General features: G+C 36.2%; 1 protein-coding gene across 2 annotated transcripts in view; it reads right to left on the bottom strand.

Annotated features, from left to right (window-relative positions):
- The window catches only part of Pex5 (peroxisomal biogenesis factor 5), a 532,250-nt gene that overhangs the window by 276,682 nt on the left and 236,589 nt on the right, over positions 1–18,979 (bottom strand). For both annotated transcript variants that reach the window (XM_090407992.1, XM_090407991.1), the window contains exon 8: positions 11,209–11,337. In XM_090407992.1, coding sequence (XP_090264118.1) covers positions 11,209–11,337 — 129 coding nt within the window. The remainder of the gene's footprint in view (positions 1–11,208; positions 11,338–18,979) is intronic.

Genomic DNA, 18,979 nt, shown 5'->3' with positions numbered 1-18,979 from the left:
ACTCTTACCAGACAATTTCTTCAACACATCAAATTATTGAGAGAGCACTTATGAATTAACTTAATTAACATTAGCGGAACACACATAATAAAATTTCTCCACAGTTCAAACTATACTACTGTTAGTCGCACTTCACTATTCCAAACAACAGTAATTAGGTACTGATATCTATTCTTATTCACTTTTCTCCAAGTAATCAATATAACCTTTTCCTAGGGCAACATAGAATTTAATCGTAATCCAGATTAACTGGAACTAATCAGAATTTTCGCATTGACTGTCCAGTTTCCTTTTATCTGATAACGGCATCAACCTTTCTTCATAACAACAGCAGATTTCGCTTATAACATTAAACTTTATGTTTCACTACTTATAGGTTCACTTCCGAACACTACACTCATAAATTTCTGCCCTGAGGATTATATAATCTTGGTTCCGCAAAACTCTCTCCTCCTTCTTAATAATAATTCTTCTCCCTTCCCTGTCTTATCTATGACCTTCCTTCTCTTTCTCTTTATCTCTCTATGTCTCTCTATGACCTTCACTCCCACCTTACGTTCGAACGCCACGCTCTCTTCACTCGTGGTTGTTTACGCGTGCGTCTCCATGACAATAGACTAAGCGTAAACATTTCGCTAATGTAATGTATGCTCTTTTACTACTACATTTGTGATTACATAACATTAAATATTTTACAAATAAGAACAACAAAATATTTAAGCTACTTCTTCAACTTTTTGATTACGTATACAGTTAAATATAAAATAACACTTTACGTTACACCATATATATTTGGTTATACAAAATTCTATACATTTTAATATTTTATAAAATAATAGTAGGTCAGGTTTTGAATAAATAGTCAATTAGTAATTCTTAATTAAGGAATAATAAATAATTTTATATAAGTCATGATTAATATTTAATAAGCAATGTTAAATGTGAATGAAAAAAAATAAATTACATAACATAGCTTCATTCACAATTTAACAGAGAGCATATATTCGTCCCACGAATCCTTCCTCTCTAAGAACAACTATAAACAGGAGTGTAGAAAATCCAGGATCCTAAATCTAAAATAACAACTTTAATACTAAAAAATAGGACATCACTGTTAAAGAAAAAATCTATAAGAAAGAATGTTTATTCATATTGTAATTTATAAATAATTTTTTTTTTTAAATCGAAAATAACATTTGTAATAATAGAAATGGGACATCACTGTTACTAGAAGGAAAACCATCTGTAAGCAAGAATGTTTATTCATGTAATCATAAATTAAATCTAGCTTGATGTAATTATTATTATTATTTTTTTTTTTTCTTTCACTAGAGGTCATGCCAGTGAATAGCATGTGATCAAATCATTGTTTCTCTAGCTTACGGTTTGAAATGTACCGCAGCTTGTCTTGTATATTTATGTATGCTCCAGATGATGATCTTGATGTGATGATCGAAACGTCGAGATAATAAAAAGAGTTATTTTAATATGGTTGTAGAATCCATAATTTCTAAAATGAATGCTGATCACCGTGTAACACTAAAAGAAAGGATCCATAATTTCTAAAATGAATGGAATATTCAGACATATGGTAAAAGGGGTGCATGGAGCAAAAAAAGTTTGGAACCACTGCTCTAGGTCATGATCCTGTCTTCCATATCCCTGTAATCAATCTGTGAAGTGCTCTTATTCCTCCATTCCATGTGACTTTAATTAACTGTGCTGGAAATTGACATTTTTCTGGTGAGAGAGACTCTTCCAAGTTTACCTTATGCTGAACAGTTATTCATGGCACACTCTTTCCATCTGTTTTTGATCTCCAGTATTTCTGATAGTACTACTCCATTCTAGTGTTTAATAACACTCAATTTGGGCATAATCTTGTGCTTAAGATCATCAACTAAATGAAAATCCTTTTATAACTGTGTCTCCTCATCTGGAACTCTATCTCTTCCCATTCATTAGCATAATAATATTTCTTGTCCAGCATGATGGCTTTTTAAACTTCTCTGTGTAATCTCTTTTTTTCTTCAATTCCTGTGTCTCTTTGTTTCTCTTTTTGATCAGATCCCATGTTAAATCTGATACCCATGGGTTTCTTGGTCTTCTAATTGGGTCTAGATACTTCTTATTTATATCCTGTATTATAACCTTAACCTCCTCAAGTCCCAGCTGTTGGCCTGTACCACAGACCAACAGCTGGGACTTCAGGACAAGTATGCACAATAAAGATGCTCATATTCTGCTGCTGGAGTGTGATGTAATTAATCTGGTGCCTTGAACTATCAAAATTAGATGTCCAAGTATAGGTAATTTGCAGGTGCTTGTGGAAACAGGTATTGTTAATAGCTAATCTATTAGCATGGGCAAATTCCAACAGTCTTTTGCCATGGACATTACATTCTCCCAGACTATAAATTAAAGATGCCAAGAAATTATATTCTTGGTTTAATCCTTTATCTAAGTGTATGCAAAGTTTGTACACGAAGTACCTTCACGACTGGGCAACTCTTATATAGAAGCTAATGCCTTTACATCACTTGCCTTAGTATCCCATAATGCAAAGCACATATCCTTAAAGACATGTATAATGCTATGCATTATGGGAAAGGTCGCTACCCAAGCTAGTTCTGATTTTTACTGAGGTCTCATCAGTGGGAGCCATACCCAGAAGTGATACCAAGGTTGAAAGTAATGCAGAAGTCATATTTCCATATACAAGTGACCAAAGGGTGTCACATCTTATTACAAAATTACTCTGGATTAGAGATAGATGTTGAAGGTTTTTCCACTTGGTTATACTATAAATTAAAGATGCCAAGAAATTACAAACTACAGGGTGCTGCATGACAAGTTGGTTTTTAAGTTTCAACATATGGATTTGGATGTGAGGTTATTGGATTGGATTGGTGACTGGCTTTCTGATAAATATCAGAGATTTGTATATGGGGAGCAGTATCAGAGTGTAGGATGGTTACAAGTAGAGTTCCGCAAGGTTCAGTGCTGGAACCATTACTGTTTGATTTTATGTCAATGATGTTGTTTTGGGACAGAGATATATTCAGTTGTTTGCAGATGAAGTAAAGCTTGGGAGGGTTATTAGTAATAGTGCTGATGTTATAGTGTTTTGTCTCTTAAAGAGGAATTGAATAAGCTAGAAAGGTGGGAAAATGAATTGGGATGTCAGCTTAATGCAACTAAATGTAAGGTTTTGAAATTTGGGATCCACAGATAAGATACTTCATACTCACTTGGTGGAATTATGCTGAATAAAGCATTTGACAGGGTGCAAATGCATCCTGTCATATGCCTTTACAAAATCCAAAAATATGATGCTGCCTTACCCTTATTCACTGCTCTTGTCTCTCTATTGTAAAAGATAACCAGAATACTTAAACAAAAGTGCCCTTTAAGAAATCCATGCTGGCCTGCATGAATAATATTGCCCTCATCTGCCCAATTCTGTATATGAATTCTTACTTATTTCTTCAAAATTCTAACAACTGAAGAAGACATACAAACAGGACCTATAATCTGATACCTCCATTCTACTGCCACCTTTATGCAATGGCACTACCTCAGATACAAGGGATTTTGGGGTAACTGTAGATGAAAATAATATTCAGCACACCTATTACAAAGGTTGTGAAGACATCTCAGAGGAGAACATTAACCACGAGAGATACAAGCATGGTATTCCCATTGTATAAAGCTTTGATCCTACCACATCTGAATATCTGGGCCCAGATGGTCATCACATTTGAAGGGGATGATGTGATCTTGGGGGAAGGGGTGAAGAGAAAAATAACAGAAATGATATTCAGAACTGCACAATATTAATTATGAGGATAGATCGAGGGCATGCAGATTGCAGAGTCTGGTAGAAAGAAATCAAAGGATGAGGGGATTTGATTGAGAAATTTAAGCTGTTGAAGGATTATTACTGCATTAAGAATCAGGAGATTTTTCAATTGTACAACAAGGGAAAGTAACAAGGACAAGAGTCCATCCCTGGAAGTTTTAAAAGGAATTAATGAGTAAAAGAGTAAGAAGTAAGTTTCTTGCATGGAAAGTTGCCTGAGAGGGTGGTGAAAGTGCAAACAGTGGATGAATTTAATGAGTGGTTTGATAGACTTTGTATTGACTGGTGTTGACCTCCCATCATGAATTTTGACTCCAATGAGTCAAGAAGACAATAATAATATTTTATTAAGGATCATTCTAAATAGGACTGAGGCCAAAGTTTAGACAGAGATGCCTGAAGAACAAGCAGGTTACATGAAAAGCAGGGTTACCAGATATCGGGTACTTTGCCTTAGACAAATCACTGAGATATATAGAGTTTAAACTCTCTTTTGTAATGTGATTCATAGACTACTCCAAAGTTCTGGCTGTGTTCAGCATGTGAAAATGTGGGAGGTAATGAAAATAATGGGTTTTCCTGAACACATTATTAGATTGATAGCTAACTTGTACAGTAGCAAGAAGCCATGATAAGATTAGCTGAATGGGTTCGGTTAAGCAAGGGAGTTAGGTAAAGGTACATACTTTCTCCTCACCTGTTTAGTATTTATGCTGAAGACATTATGCGTGTGTGTATGTGTGTAGCATTAGATGAGCTTAAGACAGGAATTAGGATAAGTCACAGCTGGATTAGTAATCTGAGGTACACTGATGACACAGTACTCCTTTGTAATGACAAGGAAGAACTAGGATGAATCCTTGATAGAGTTAATGAGATCATCAAGAACACAGGACTTAAACTCACTCTAGCATGACAAAGATTATGGATCTGAAAGGAAATGTAGACAGGGAAGCTCCTAAAAAACAAGTGTACCTTAATGGAGAGATAACTGAGGAAGCTGGCAAATTCAAATACTTGGAATTCTGCCATTAAATAATGACTTCAGAAAAAGATTACGTACGGGTAAAACGACAGTCAGAGACATGTCTAAAACCTGGAAGGATGGATCTACACAAGAACGAAGCTGAAGATTCTGGATGCAGCTCTTCTGTCAATAGCGACTTACGGACATGAAACTTGGAACCTAAAGAAATCTGATAGTAAAAGGATAGTCTCCCTTGGAGTTTGTTGAGGATCCCATATACTGAAAGGCAAACAAATGGATGGGTGCTAGAACTTAAGACTCCTTAAGGATATTGACAGAAGAAAGCTGAAATATTTTGGAAATTGAAAGAATGGAAAAGGACTTCTCAATAGAAGGCACAGTTCCTGGTAAAAGAGTAGGTGATATACCCTCGATGAAATTGAAGAACAGTCACTCCAGACACACCATCCATCAAATAGTTGAAGCCTCCAAAAAAAGCATACAACATGACCATGTGGTGAGCACTGATGTAGAACATCAGTGACCATATGTTGAGTGACCATATGGCATCTGATGATGTGCAATGAATTGATAGATGGATGGATGAAATATTTATTTTATTATTACTCGTTAGTACCACATATAAATAACTTTTCTTTGGAATTACATCCATTAGGGTATACACAGCTCTAAAGAAAAGAGAAATTTTTTTAGGTGCCATACTTCTTTTTATAACTCTTGGACTCCTTGGGGATGTGGACATAATTAGTAATAATAATAATGATAAAATTGATTAACATGTTTGGCTAACTGAAGAACTAAGTCATTCTGAAGAAATCATTCTTTGGAATGACCTAGTTATCTTGAGAAATTGGGGAAATGAATTCTTTACAGTAGCGAAACAATAAGAAAGGTGTGAATACATGAACAGTTTTAGAAGCAAACAATACTGAAACGAGTTTTTGAATATAAACGTCTTTTCATGGTCCGCACAGATAGCCTAGTGGCTGTGCGCTTCACAACCATATCCCTGGGGAAGGAGTGTCCTACGTTCGATTCCCATCAGTGATGTGAGGAGTTTTCCCCAGTTTATCCTGGGGTTTTTTCATCCCACAAAGCAGGCAAACCAGCCTTGAGCACTCAACACTACAGGACATAGGATACACCGGGGCATTGGGCTAACCACCTTATCCTGTGAACGGTTTGAGGTTCGATGATTAATAAACCCTTGATAACTGACCACTGCAAGGTAAAAGAGAATAAAAAAAAAGGAAGAAGATAGATGTCTTTTTATAACTGGAGGTTTTTATTATTCTACCTCCACAATGTCCTCTGATTAGTAGCTGGATAAGTCAGAGTAGAAGTAGAAGAATCTGTACAGAGTAGAATCAGCACATATTCCACACATTCTGAAATATTATTACAAACTTTCATAAAATCAAAATTATAAGATTTTATAATATTTATAAAATCTTATATGTATTTTATAAATATTATTATCCCAAGACCCCATGGAGTCAAAGACTCATCTAGGAGGTCCTTTTGTCATACACACAGCTGTTGCATCATACTGCATCTCGACACACTCAAATACTCTACAGACACCACACTCTCAGGCAAGGCATTCCAATCATTCACAACTTTGCATGAAAAAACCTGCTTTTAACTCCTGGGCTCAAACCCTCCTTATACAGCTTCCAGTAATGACCTCTGGTTCTCTTATATGTATTTTATAAATATTATTATCCCAAGACCCCATGGAGTCGAAGACTCATCTAGGAGGTCCTTTTGTCATATACATAGCTCATCATACCACACCTTAAACACACTCAAATTCTCTGCAGGCACCACATTCTCAGGCAAGGCATTTCAATCATTCACAACTCTGCATGCAAAAACCTGCTTCTGACTCCCTGGCTCCCACCCTCCTTATACAGCTTCCAGGGATGACCTCTGGTTCTCCCCTAATCTCCCATCATTTTCTGTAAAACCTCTTCAACATTGATCCTATAACAACCACTTACTAGCATGTCTCTATCATATCATCCCTTTTCCTCCTATCCACTAGATTCTGTAAATTGCATCTTCTCAACTTTCCCTCATATTCAGCATTCCAGAGATCAAGAATACCTTAGTCAGTCACCTCTGGACCCTTTCCAACATCTCTTTGCAATTTTGAAAACCAAGTGACCAAATCTGTGCAAAGTAATCCATGTGTGGCCTAATCAGACTTATACAATAAAACAAGAATCTCCTTACTTCTACAAAGTCAGTGTCCTCCGTATCATTCCCAGAATTCTTTGTGTTGTCCTCACAATTTTGGCAATGTCAAGAAATATATACGGTGGTACCTTGAGATACGAGTTTAATTCATTCCATGACCAAGCTCGTAAGTCAAAATGCTCGTATCTCAAATCAATTTTCCGCATTGAAATTAATTAAAATGAGATTAATTCGTACCAGCCCCAAAAAAACCACTCCAATTTTTTTATAATAATGTATTTATAATGAACAAATATTGTATACAAACAAAATAAAACCAAATACTGTACATACATACAGGGTGTTCGGGATAAATTTGACAGTTTCGTAAGGAAAAAGAAAATCTTCTTTGTATCTATTAAATTTAATGAATTGACAAAAAAACATTACAGGCAGAGTTAATTACAATACTATCAACAAGATTTACTCAAAATAACCACCATTAGCATCGATCACAGCTTCAATTCTGCTTCGGAACCTCGAACAAGCTGATGCTACAGTCTCCCTGGGAAGGGCCGCAAAAACTGTTTTAATTTTATCCATTAACTGGGCTTTTGTATTACTGGAAGTGCGATTGGTGTCTTTTTCAACTGCGCCCCATACAAAATAATCCATGGGGTTAAGGTCTGGGGAGTTTGGAGGCCAAACATTTGGACTGGTGAAGTCGTAGAAATTTTCAGACAACCATTTTTGACTTTTCCCAGAGGTGTGGCAAGGGGCCGAATCCTGCTGCCACACATACGGCCTACCATTGCCTACCCTTGTTATCCAGGGCTTGACTACAGTTAGCAACTCCATGAACAAAGCCCGAATTCCAATGCCAGGGTTCTTCAACACCTGTTCCTGCAGATTTGCGAGGAATTCTGCTGTACGAACGCAATCAGATCGTCTGCTAGGGATCTTTCTTCTTGCTACATCCTCGTAGTCACCATTGCAAGTCTCTAGTTCATGCCTGATTGTTTTTACTGTATTCAGGGAGCATTGGGCAGCAGTCGTAATATCCTTATTTTGATGGCGGGCACGAATCATCATGATACAAGTTATTCTCTTCCATGATTCAGGTGGGTTCCAGCTATCCATCCTTTCTGACATCTTGTATGTGAATGAAGAAGGGTCCAAACTTTTAAATGAAGAGAAGTGTGTGTTAATACATGTAACTTACGGAAAAATATAATTAATTATAAATATGTCAAATTTATCCCGAACACCCTGTACATATAAAAGAGAATCTAAAGAAATAAACAGATGTTAGCGGAACCGATTAGCGTATGGTATTAATTTTTTCTTTCACTTCACTTTTGCTTAACTTAATTTTCTTCTTCATTAGTTTTTTTCTTTTTTGCCATGCTTTTGTCACTTTCATCCGCAGGGCATTTCAATAGAAACCTGTCAAAGGAGCTTTGTTTCTTCCTCCCTTTTAGAATGTTTCTGAAATGAGTTAGGCAAGTGTCATTAAATAGCACCGCTGCACGACCAGTTGCAACTTTTTCAGGGTGTTTCTTTTCAATAAAGTCCAAAACTTTTTTCCCACATTGCCAACACTTTCTTCATCTCACTTGAAGAGATAACTTCCTCTGCCTCTGCGGTTGTACCAATCTCCTGCAGAACCTCCATATGTTGCTGTGTGTGTGTGTGTAGTTCCGTCAACTCCTTGGTCGTCAGTTCCTCGGCATGTGCAGCAACAAGGTCTTCGATGTCCCCCTCATCCACCTCCGGGCTCATGGACTTTCCGAGGTTCACAATCTCCTCCAGCACTTCCTGTTCAGGTCTAAATCCTTCAAAGTCCCTTTCAGCCACAGCCTCAGGCCACAGCTTTTCCCATGCAGAGGTCAAGGTCCTTTTTGTAACACCCTGCCAGGCCATACCAATAATTTTGAGGCATATGACAATGTTGTAGTGGTCCTTCCAGAACTCTCGAAGGGTGAGATTTGTGATCTCCATAACCTCAAAGTAGTGTCGGAACATGTGTTTGGTAAAACGTTTCTTGAAATTGGAGATCACCTGTTGGTCCATGGGCTGTAGGATAGGGGTGGTGCTGGGTGGAAAGTAGAGAACCTTTATAAAGCTGAACTCCTCAAGGATGTCGTCCTCAAGGTTTGGTGGGTGGGCAGGAGCATTGTCAGGGACAAGAAGGGCTTGCAGGGGTAAGTCATTGACCTCAAGGTATTCCTTAACGAATACCTCGTTAGAAGTAGTGCGATCGTACTACTTCTAACGAGTAGTACGATCAAGTAGTACGCCTTGCTCATGTTTGTCTATTATCTCATGCTTTAATTCCATGGATATCAACTTTTTCCTTTTCTCACTGTTCTTTACACTCACCCACCTTCTTTGGATTCATGGTTACATGAAAAAATTTAGCTAAATAACTGTACATACAAAAAAAAAACACAAAATTAAAACTTAACATGACAGAAATGCTTCTGTGGAGAGGTAAACGTGTGAACTGAACGACGCGCAAGACTCGGGAATCTGAGCAGAGTGGTGGTTGTGACGTCACCGAAACAGGCTCGTAACTCAAGGCAAAAAATCGACCAAGTGATGGCTCGTATCTCAAAAAACTCGTATGTTGAGGCACTCGTATCTCAAGGTACCACTGTACATGGCAAATATGTGCCAAGTCTTGCCACATAAGAATACATGGTAATACTCGTGACTCCATATCTATAGTGTTACAAAAATATTTTTTAAGCTATCAGGTATCTAAGCCCTATACATGGGGAAAATGGACTTCAAGCCCCCTGCTTTTCTGATTACTAAGTACAGTTCTTTCTTTCTTTCTTTGTCAACAATTGACTAAATCTTTCTAAATCTTTTTCTTCTTTAACCCCATTAGAAATTATCCTACGTAGCTCAGTTTGAATTGCAATCACAAAAGAATATAACTTCTATAATCAACACTCGCTAAATTTCTATACATGGTTTGATGAATAGTACCACGAGGCAAAAGATATTATGTTGGAATTTTGTTATGTATTTATTCATTCATTCATTCATTCACTCACTTTTCTATGATGATTCCAAACATGAGGAGATGACAGAAACAGAAAAAATAACCAACATTTTTTAACATTTAACTTAAAGACCTGAAGAATGCAAGTTTTAGGAAATGCATATAAGAGAAATTGTTATATGAATGCAGAATAAGAAAATATTGTTTTGCATTTGAAGTTCATAATGACAAATGTCTGGCAGCCTATTAAAGCAAGTATTCAAATTCTTAAAGTACTAAAGGCATACCCCAACTTATGACAATTCGGCTTATGATAACTTTTCAAATGCCAGCATGCACTGAACTTGTGGCACATGCTATGCAGTTATGCCACTTAGTGACAGGTGCATCGGCTTCCACCACTTGGCATCACTGTCATCAGTTCACTTACAAACACGTTTCAATTTGCATCTCCATGATATGCTCTATGATTAAGTGAATGTTATTAAGCTGTTTACATTATAATTTTTATTTTACTGTTTTTGTTGTGATTAAAATTTAAAATAACATAATAATGGCAGATAAAGGTGGAAAGAAAAGTTGCAAGACTATTACTTTAAATACAAAAATCAAAATTATTAAACTTAGTGAGGACAGTATTTTAAACAGTGAGATAGGCTGTAGGCTAGACTTAGCACACACCATTGTCATTACTGTGATTAAAAACAAAAGGAAAGTTCTGGACAAAATAAAAAATGCAACTTCAGTGAACAATATTCTGATTAGTAAAAAGGGATAGCCTATTTGCAGATATCAAGACTTTTAATAATATGGATTCAAGATCAGACTAGTCGGAATGTTCCATTAAATCAGGGTATTATTAAATAAGGCCCAAAGCTTATATGACGAAATGAAGGCTAAAAATGAGAAGACATTTAAGGATGCTAAATTTGGAGCTAGTAGGCCTATGGTGTTTATTTTAGTTACAAATGTGGTATTTATGGCGGTTAGGTATATATGTAATGACTGCACTTCAGTACATGCATCAAAATGTGAAAAAAATGCATTGATTCAAGGATTTTTGAGTTTACAACAGTGGCAACTCAAAAGTGGCCTGGAACTTAACCTGTCATAAGTGCAGGGGTATGCCTGTATTTCATTTCTTAAAAATCAATAAATACTTACAACTGGAGGATGCTGCACAAATTCTTCTGACCATATGTGAGCCTGCTCTGTGGCTCCATCTGTACTGTGTGTCACTGTGCTTCCTATGTTTACTTCACCATTTCCAATTCTTTTCACAAACTTCATAAACTGTTCAGAGAGAAACTGTACTTTTAAGACAAATTTTTTCTTTTCATTTTTTTTTGTTGGTTATATACAGATATATGTAATAAATAAATCTATCTATCTTAATGAATGAATGTACATACTGTTTAATTGATACAGGGAATACAGCAAAAGTGATGAAATATTATTATTCTGAGACCTCCATGGAGGTCACAGACTTGTCATGGAAGGTGTCTCTGTCATATGCACACAATTATCATGTCATGCATTAAAATCATTCACATTCTCTACAGTCACCACACTCTTAGCCAATGAATTCTCATTTACCACTCTCCATGCAAAACACCTGGTTGACACTCCCTTACTAGATGACCTCCTGTCCTTCCCCTTCATTTCCCACCCTTCTATGAAAATCCCCTCTTCAACATTAATCTGATAAAAATTCTTACCAACTTATGTATCTCTATCACATCACCTCTCCTCCTATTCAGTAGATTCTGCAAATTGCATTTTCTCAATCTTCTTTCACACTCAACATTCCAGAAATCATCCGAGTCAATTGTCTCTGGACCATTTCCAATATCGTTTTGCCCTTTCGAAAACCAAATGACAAAATCTGTGCATAGCAGTCCATGTGGAAATATAATTTCCTTACTTACACATCAGTGTTCCTCCATATCATAGCCAAAATTTATCGTGTTGTTCTTATAATTTTAGCAATGTATCCTCTAAATTTTAGGCTCCTTTGACTATCACCCTCAGATCTCTTATTTCCTCCACCTCCCCCAATATTCACACCAACTGTGAGGTATGTTATCTGAATTTTAAAACCTTACACTTTGCAACATTAAAATGGCAACCTTACTATCAATGTCCATTCCTTCAGTCAGTTTATTCAAGTCCTCTTGTAAAGCAACATCATCATCTTCTTTACTCCTCAAAACAATTCCCAACTTTGCATCACCTGGAAACAACTGAATATCCCCATTCAAACCTTCCCTAATATCATTAACATACTAGTTAAATAGCAATGGCCTTGAAACAGTTCCTTGAAACAGAAGTATCAAGGAGGAAGAAATTTATGTAAAGATATTTCTGTGGAGAAAATTAGAGAAATACGACAGGACAGATGATAATAAAAATAACAGAAATCAGTTTGAAACAGTTCCATGAATGGAAGAATTGGAAGGGTGGGATATTATCAATGCATAGGAACTAGTGAAGAAATATTTATTAGCAGCAATGACAACTTGAATACCTCAAGGGGAAAAAAGAGAACAAAATTTGGTGTAAAGTGACAACTAATGATGTCAAACATGAAAAAGAGGTTATAGAAAAGTATAGAAGAGTCGAGAGCAAATGCATGCAGAAATATATGACTAGAAGGACCAGGAAGGTGACCAGCATGGTAAGGAAGGCAAAACTTGAATACGAAATTAGCCCTGAGATCCAAGGAAAGTCCAAAGGAATTTTTTCATTTTGTGGCAGGTGGAAGAAAAATGATTTTGGAAGAATGACACTGTTAAATGAAAATAGGAGCAGACATAGTGGAGTTGTTTAATGATCACTTATCCTGGCAAAGAAGGTTTTTATTACTAGAGGGATAGGAAGGGTTCATGGTTTGGAAGCACAAGAGAAGACTGTGTTACCAGTACTAAGTACTCTGGATGTCAATAATTCATTGAGAGTGGATCGTAAGTTTGAGTCCTTAAGAGCGGTTTTAATGAGGTCCTTGCAGTGTTCAATTCGATACATATTTTGGTCGTCAGTCGACTTGTGAGGAACAAATCATGAATTCAAGTTACAAAGGCCCAAACTCTCGTTCAAAATGTTGTGCACAGTTGATTTGAATTATGCCATGTGTTTTAAGAGAATGTGCTAAGGAACTGACAGTTCTGTCGACTTGACACTTTTCAATGAGAGTCTAGTCATGGGAAAGATGCCTAAGGAGTGGAAGGAGGATAAGATATTGCTATTGCATAAGGGTGGTGGTAGAATGGAGAAGTCAAAGTATAGACCAGTTTGAATTTCTTCTGTATAAACAAATCAGCATTATCTTTACTTTTGACTTCTCCAAGTGACTTTTTTTTTTGGATGCTGCTCTTCTGGTGGTCTCCACTCGGCACTCTGGCGCTTTGTTTCGGGTTCATACTCAGTAATGATCATTTCAAAGAAGTTTGAGTCCTTACGAGTGGTTTTAATGAGGTCCTTGCAATGTTCAATTCGATACATTTTTTGGTAATCGGTCAACTTGTGAGGAACAAATCATGAATTCAATTTACAACGGCCCAAACTCTCGTTCAAAATATTGTGCACAGTTCATCTTCAATCAATCTCACAGTTGATTTCGTGTTTTCTTTGATGAAATTGTGCACTTTTTGGATGATAAATTTACTCAGTCCAGTTTTTGGATGGCCCAGCTTTTCATCGTCCTCAAGAGTCTCACAACCACTCATAAACTTGAGTACGGGATACACATTCATCACCATATGCTTTTTGAAGCATTTGATGCATTTCAGTAAAACTTTTACTAAGTTTAACACAAAAGTCAATTGCAGCTCTCTGTTTGAATCTCATTTTCCGCCCGTTCGTCAAAACACACTGTCAAAACACAAAACACAGAATCAACAAAGCTGATATGGTAGGAAGTCAAATGAATAAATTCATATGGAATAAGAGAGAAATTAGTCGGAACACTAAATTAGCTGTATACAAGACAGTGTTCAAACCAGTTTTAACTTATGGATCTGAGTGCTGGGTCAGAAGTAAAACACTTGACCAAAGACTAGAGACCACAGATATGAGAGTCCTGAGAAAGATTACTGGTGTGAACAGATGGCATCAATGGCAATATTATATTAAAAATGAGAATATTAGGAAAGAACTTGACATTGTCAGCATCCAGGAATGTGTTAGTAGAGCTAATCTCAGGATGTATGGTCACTTAAACAGAATGGGCGAGGATAGATTAGCAAAACATGTGTTCTCTGCCAAATTGGCAGGAAAACGACCCAGAAGAAGACCAAGATATAGGTGGATTGATACAGTAAAAAGCGCCTTAGATGATAGAAATATAAGATCTGGTAATGTTGGAGTCTTGACAAGTAACAGATTGATTTGGAGGAAAATTGTAGATAGGAAGTTAGTAATGATGTAAATTTTTCATGCAGTACTATCATATCCTGTACACCCCTTGAGGGTACATGGCAGGAATCCGATGATGATGATGATGAACAGAGGAGCGAGGAGTAGGTTCTTTGCATGGAGAGTGGTTGGTGAGCAGAGTGTATTTCCCGAGTGTGTTGTGAATGTAGACACAGTGAATCAGTTTAAAGCACAGTTGGATAAGAACTATGTGCAGTAGCATGTACATTCTGCAATAAGTCTCTGACTCCATGGAGGTCAGATGTTAATAATAATAATTTAAGCTGAGCTGCTTTTAGAGATGAACTGTAGACTCAAATATACAAATATTATTCAAGGAAAAAATGAAAGAGTGAAAACAAAAACCACACCTTGGAGACTCATGGGAAGACTGAAGAAAACATTTATTCAACCAAAGAGGCACATCATGAAGTTGTCTGCCAGAATAGAAAAAATAGAACTTCATGTGTCTGGTCTCAGGAAAAGTTAAAGAGGCATTAATGAAAAAGAAGAAAACATATCAAAAGTTTGGTCCTACCAAGTAAGTCAGTATGTGCTCTGAAAGAATTCAGACAAACATGCAAGAAAGCAATGCAATGTATAAAAGCAACTAAACAAAGTTTGTGGAAGACTGTGGTAAGAATATAGAGGATAAATACCAGAAAGATGGCAAAATGTGCTTGATGCTTGAAAAAAAGCTTAGAAATGAAAAAAAGAGTACTGTAAAAGAATCCGACATGATAAAGGTGACATGAAACCTGAAGATAAAGAGGGGACAGAAAAGGGGCAAAAAACAATTAAGAGGAATGTGATCAGGAGTACTTATCAATATTAGACTAAAAAAAAAACATCAAAAATCTTAAATATAGAAGGGCAGCTAGAGTAGATGATCAAATATGAACATATAAAAGTTTTACACCAGCTGCACTGCTTAATTCAGATTGTATAGTCAGAGGGATGAATTCCAAATGATTCCACAGTACCCATTAACTTTAGAGAAATTTCTGTACTGAATACTCAGTAGGGAAATTGAAGACCAAAAAAAAAAAAAAAAAAAAACTGTGGAAGGGAAAAATAATCCCCAAATCTATTCAGGTGCAAATTATCTGCCTTATATAAGTGATCCCATACATAAACACATCCCACAAATTTCACATCATTCCACCTGCATAAGAGGAGTATAAGAGTGTATTGAAAATCTAAAAGTGGAAGTGATCATCACTTAGTGTTACTCAAGATAAAAATCATATTGAAATATCACATCGAAAAGAAAAACATTAACTTTTATTCTTTTTAAAACTTTCTTACAAGTTCAGCAAGTTATAGGCATTAACTGTAGATTAACTATACAAATATTATTCAATAGTTATTTGTATAGTTAATCTACAGTTAATGCCTATAATATTTGTATAGATTAACTATACAAATATTATTCAAGGGATGCTTAAGGGTCAAAGCTATATAACTGAGAGGAGACCTCCACATAGCCTTTAAAGGAATGTGGAGAACCGACCAGGGCTTCTGACCTAATGTCCAATCCTCACCTTCTCGTGGTGCACCCTGTTGGGTATCTACTTGGATACTGAAGGAACGAGGATGGGCTGGCAATTTGGGATTTAGCCGACCAAATTGTAATTCTTATTGGCTTAAACCAAATTATAAAATGATGGTACAACATGACAAAATTTCATGCCGGCTGGGACGTCGCCCGGTTAAACGAGGCCCCTGTTGTTTTCACCAAAGAACCAAGGCAAACAGCGAAAAGTCAGCTACTGGAACGAATCTGAAATCACACCCCAACTCAACATCACCAGAGTTAAAGATCGGTAATATCAACATAAGATGCCTGAGTGGCAAAGAAATGGAGCTAGCTGAGGAATTAGATAAGTACCAGATCGACATAATAGGGGTGACTGAAACAAAAAAGACAAAAACTGGTGAGATCTTTCTGAGCAATAAATACAAAATGTTATATTCAGGCAATGACAATCAAGGAAAGGAAGGAGTAGCCATTCTATTTTTCACTTGGTTATAACTGAAACGTGTCAAGAAATTATATTCTTGTTTAATCCTTTTTCCAAGTGTAAGTAAACAGAGTTTGCACATGAAGTATCTTCCTGACTAGACTGTTTGTATATAGAGGCTAATGATGTCACATTAATGACCTTAATAATTATTAATTACATACACATTAATTATCTTAGTAGGAAGAGGAGTGATATGATAGAGACATACACATTGGTAAGGAGTTGTTATAGGATTAATGCTGAAGAGGTGTTTCATAAAATGGTCAAAGACTGGTGAGAACAAGAGGTCATTCCTGGAAGGTATATAAGGAGGATGTGAGCAAGGGAGTGAGAAGCAGTTATTTTGCATGGAGAGTTGTGAATGATTGGAATGAATTGCCTGAGAGAGTGATGTCTATAGACCACTCTCTCAATTTGAATGTGTTTAAGGTATGGTATGATGAGTTGTGTGTATGACAAAAGGGTACTCCTTGATGAGTCTGTGACTAAATAGGTCTTAGCATGATGATGATGATGATAATAATACTTCGTGTGTAGAGGCTTAAGTGCTGTGAGGACATCATGTTGGAGGCTTAATGGATTTTTTACAACACTCAAAAAAAATTAAAATAGAATTTAATACTTCCTATATTTCTTGTTCTCTGCCAGGTTGGCAGGAAAACGACCCAGAGGAAGACCAAGATATAGGTGGATTGATACGGTACAAAGTGCTTAGACGACAGAAATATAAGATCTGATAATGTTGAAGTCTTGACAAGTAATAGACTGATTTGGAGGAAAATTGTAGATAGGAAGTTAGTAATGATGTAAATTTTTCATGTAGTACTATCATATCCTGTACACCCCTTGAGGATACATGTCAGGAATTTGATGATGATGATGAAGTATCATAGGAAAAGCTAAGTTTGATTATATGAATTTTTAATAGCACTTGTGGTATAATAATGTTTATCACACACACATATTCACAAGAATATAATAATGTTAATACTGCAAATATTGCGACCAGAAACTAACTGGTCATCATCAGTGCATCAGTATAATCACAAGGTTAAGCTACCGTGAAAAATATTAATCCTATTTACACAGCTCAGCCACATGCCAGATGACAAAATAACCATCCACTAGGTGGTTATTTTGGGTAACCACCTAGTGGGTGGTTACCCAAAATAATATAATGAAATGACACAGCATTATATTAAATTTTTTAAAAAAAGGGAAAACGAACTATTGCTTGCCATTTATGAGGAGGAGACTCTCCCAAATCTTGGCAATAGAGAGACAGTCATCCCAATTTAAATTTAGGCAGTGTAGAAGGTGCCTGAGCACTCTTTTTAAATAAATGCTCAAACCTAAACCTGCACTGATGTAAAAGGTGAGTACTGGACCATAAGATATCATGGTCAGTGTCCACTCCATGCTGAGCAAGGCAAAATTTTTCAGGTTTATTATTGTTAATATAAGATTGGTGTTGTAGTTATTTTTCAACAGAATGTCCTGTTTGTCCAAAGTATGAGCAGAGGCACTTACACTGAACTTGGTAAACACAAGGGAGAGAGAAAGGGGCTGTTTATCTTTCATTGATGGTAACCAAGAGATTTTGTTGATATCGAAAAATGTAGGAACTAAATTGTATCTTTTCAATATCTTAGCAGTCATCTCAGAGATGCCTGCAATATACGGGATAGGGACTAGCTGTACAGGTTGAGGTTTTTTACATGATGCGCTTGTAAAAATCCAAGATACACTACATAGTGCTCAATTCTTGTTAGAGAGCTCGGGAATTGGAGCAGATAACATCAGGTGAAGATGCCACTTTTTGAGATGGATGATGTGCTGAATTTTGCTGTACGTAGCAACCTGTGAAAGTAGGTTTACAGTGAATAGAAATAGTAAGCATTCCAGAAGGGGGGGGGGAGAAAGTAGGATGTGCAGAAAGACTAATTTTCCATCCTTTTTTTTTTTACTATAGTGAAGCTAATGCATGAGTGTAGACTGTTGATTTTGATTAAAAAGTAGTTTTCTTTTTTTTTCTAAATTTAATATAATGCTGTCACTTCATTATCTAATGAAATTTAATTTTATATCAAATCACATAATTTTAAATCTGAGCTTTAATTGTTTTCTTATTTTATTGTAATCATCCACTAAGTGGCATCCAGAATATGGCTCAGCTGTGTAAATTGACATTCTTGGTTCCAGCTTCACCAGTGATTATGCTGATGCACTGATGATGACCACTTAGTTTCTTGAAATATTTGCATTAATAAAATTATTATACTTTTGTGAATATATGTGTCAATATAAACATAAGTCTGATTATGAAATGAAACTAGCTCTGCAAGCTAAAAACAACCCAAAGGAATGCTATCCTTATGCTGCAAGCAAATGGTATGTAGGTGACAGATGCAGAATATATTGTTCACTAATGAAATTTAATTTTATCTAATGAAAGTAGTAAGTTGTTAGAGAGTAATATCGATTTTGATATTACT

The sequence above is a fragment of the Typopeltis vanoorti genome, chromosome 18 (genome assembly GCF_054136105.1).
Source record: "Typopeltis vanoorti isolate ZY-2024b chromosome 18, IOZ_Tvanoo_1.0, whole genome shotgun sequence".
NCBI lineage: Eukaryota > Metazoa > Arthropoda > Arachnida > Uropygi > Thelyphonidae > Typopeltis > Typopeltis vanoorti.
Note: the sequence above shows the minus strand (reverse complement) of the source record. Positions and strands in the feature narration are given on the sequence as shown.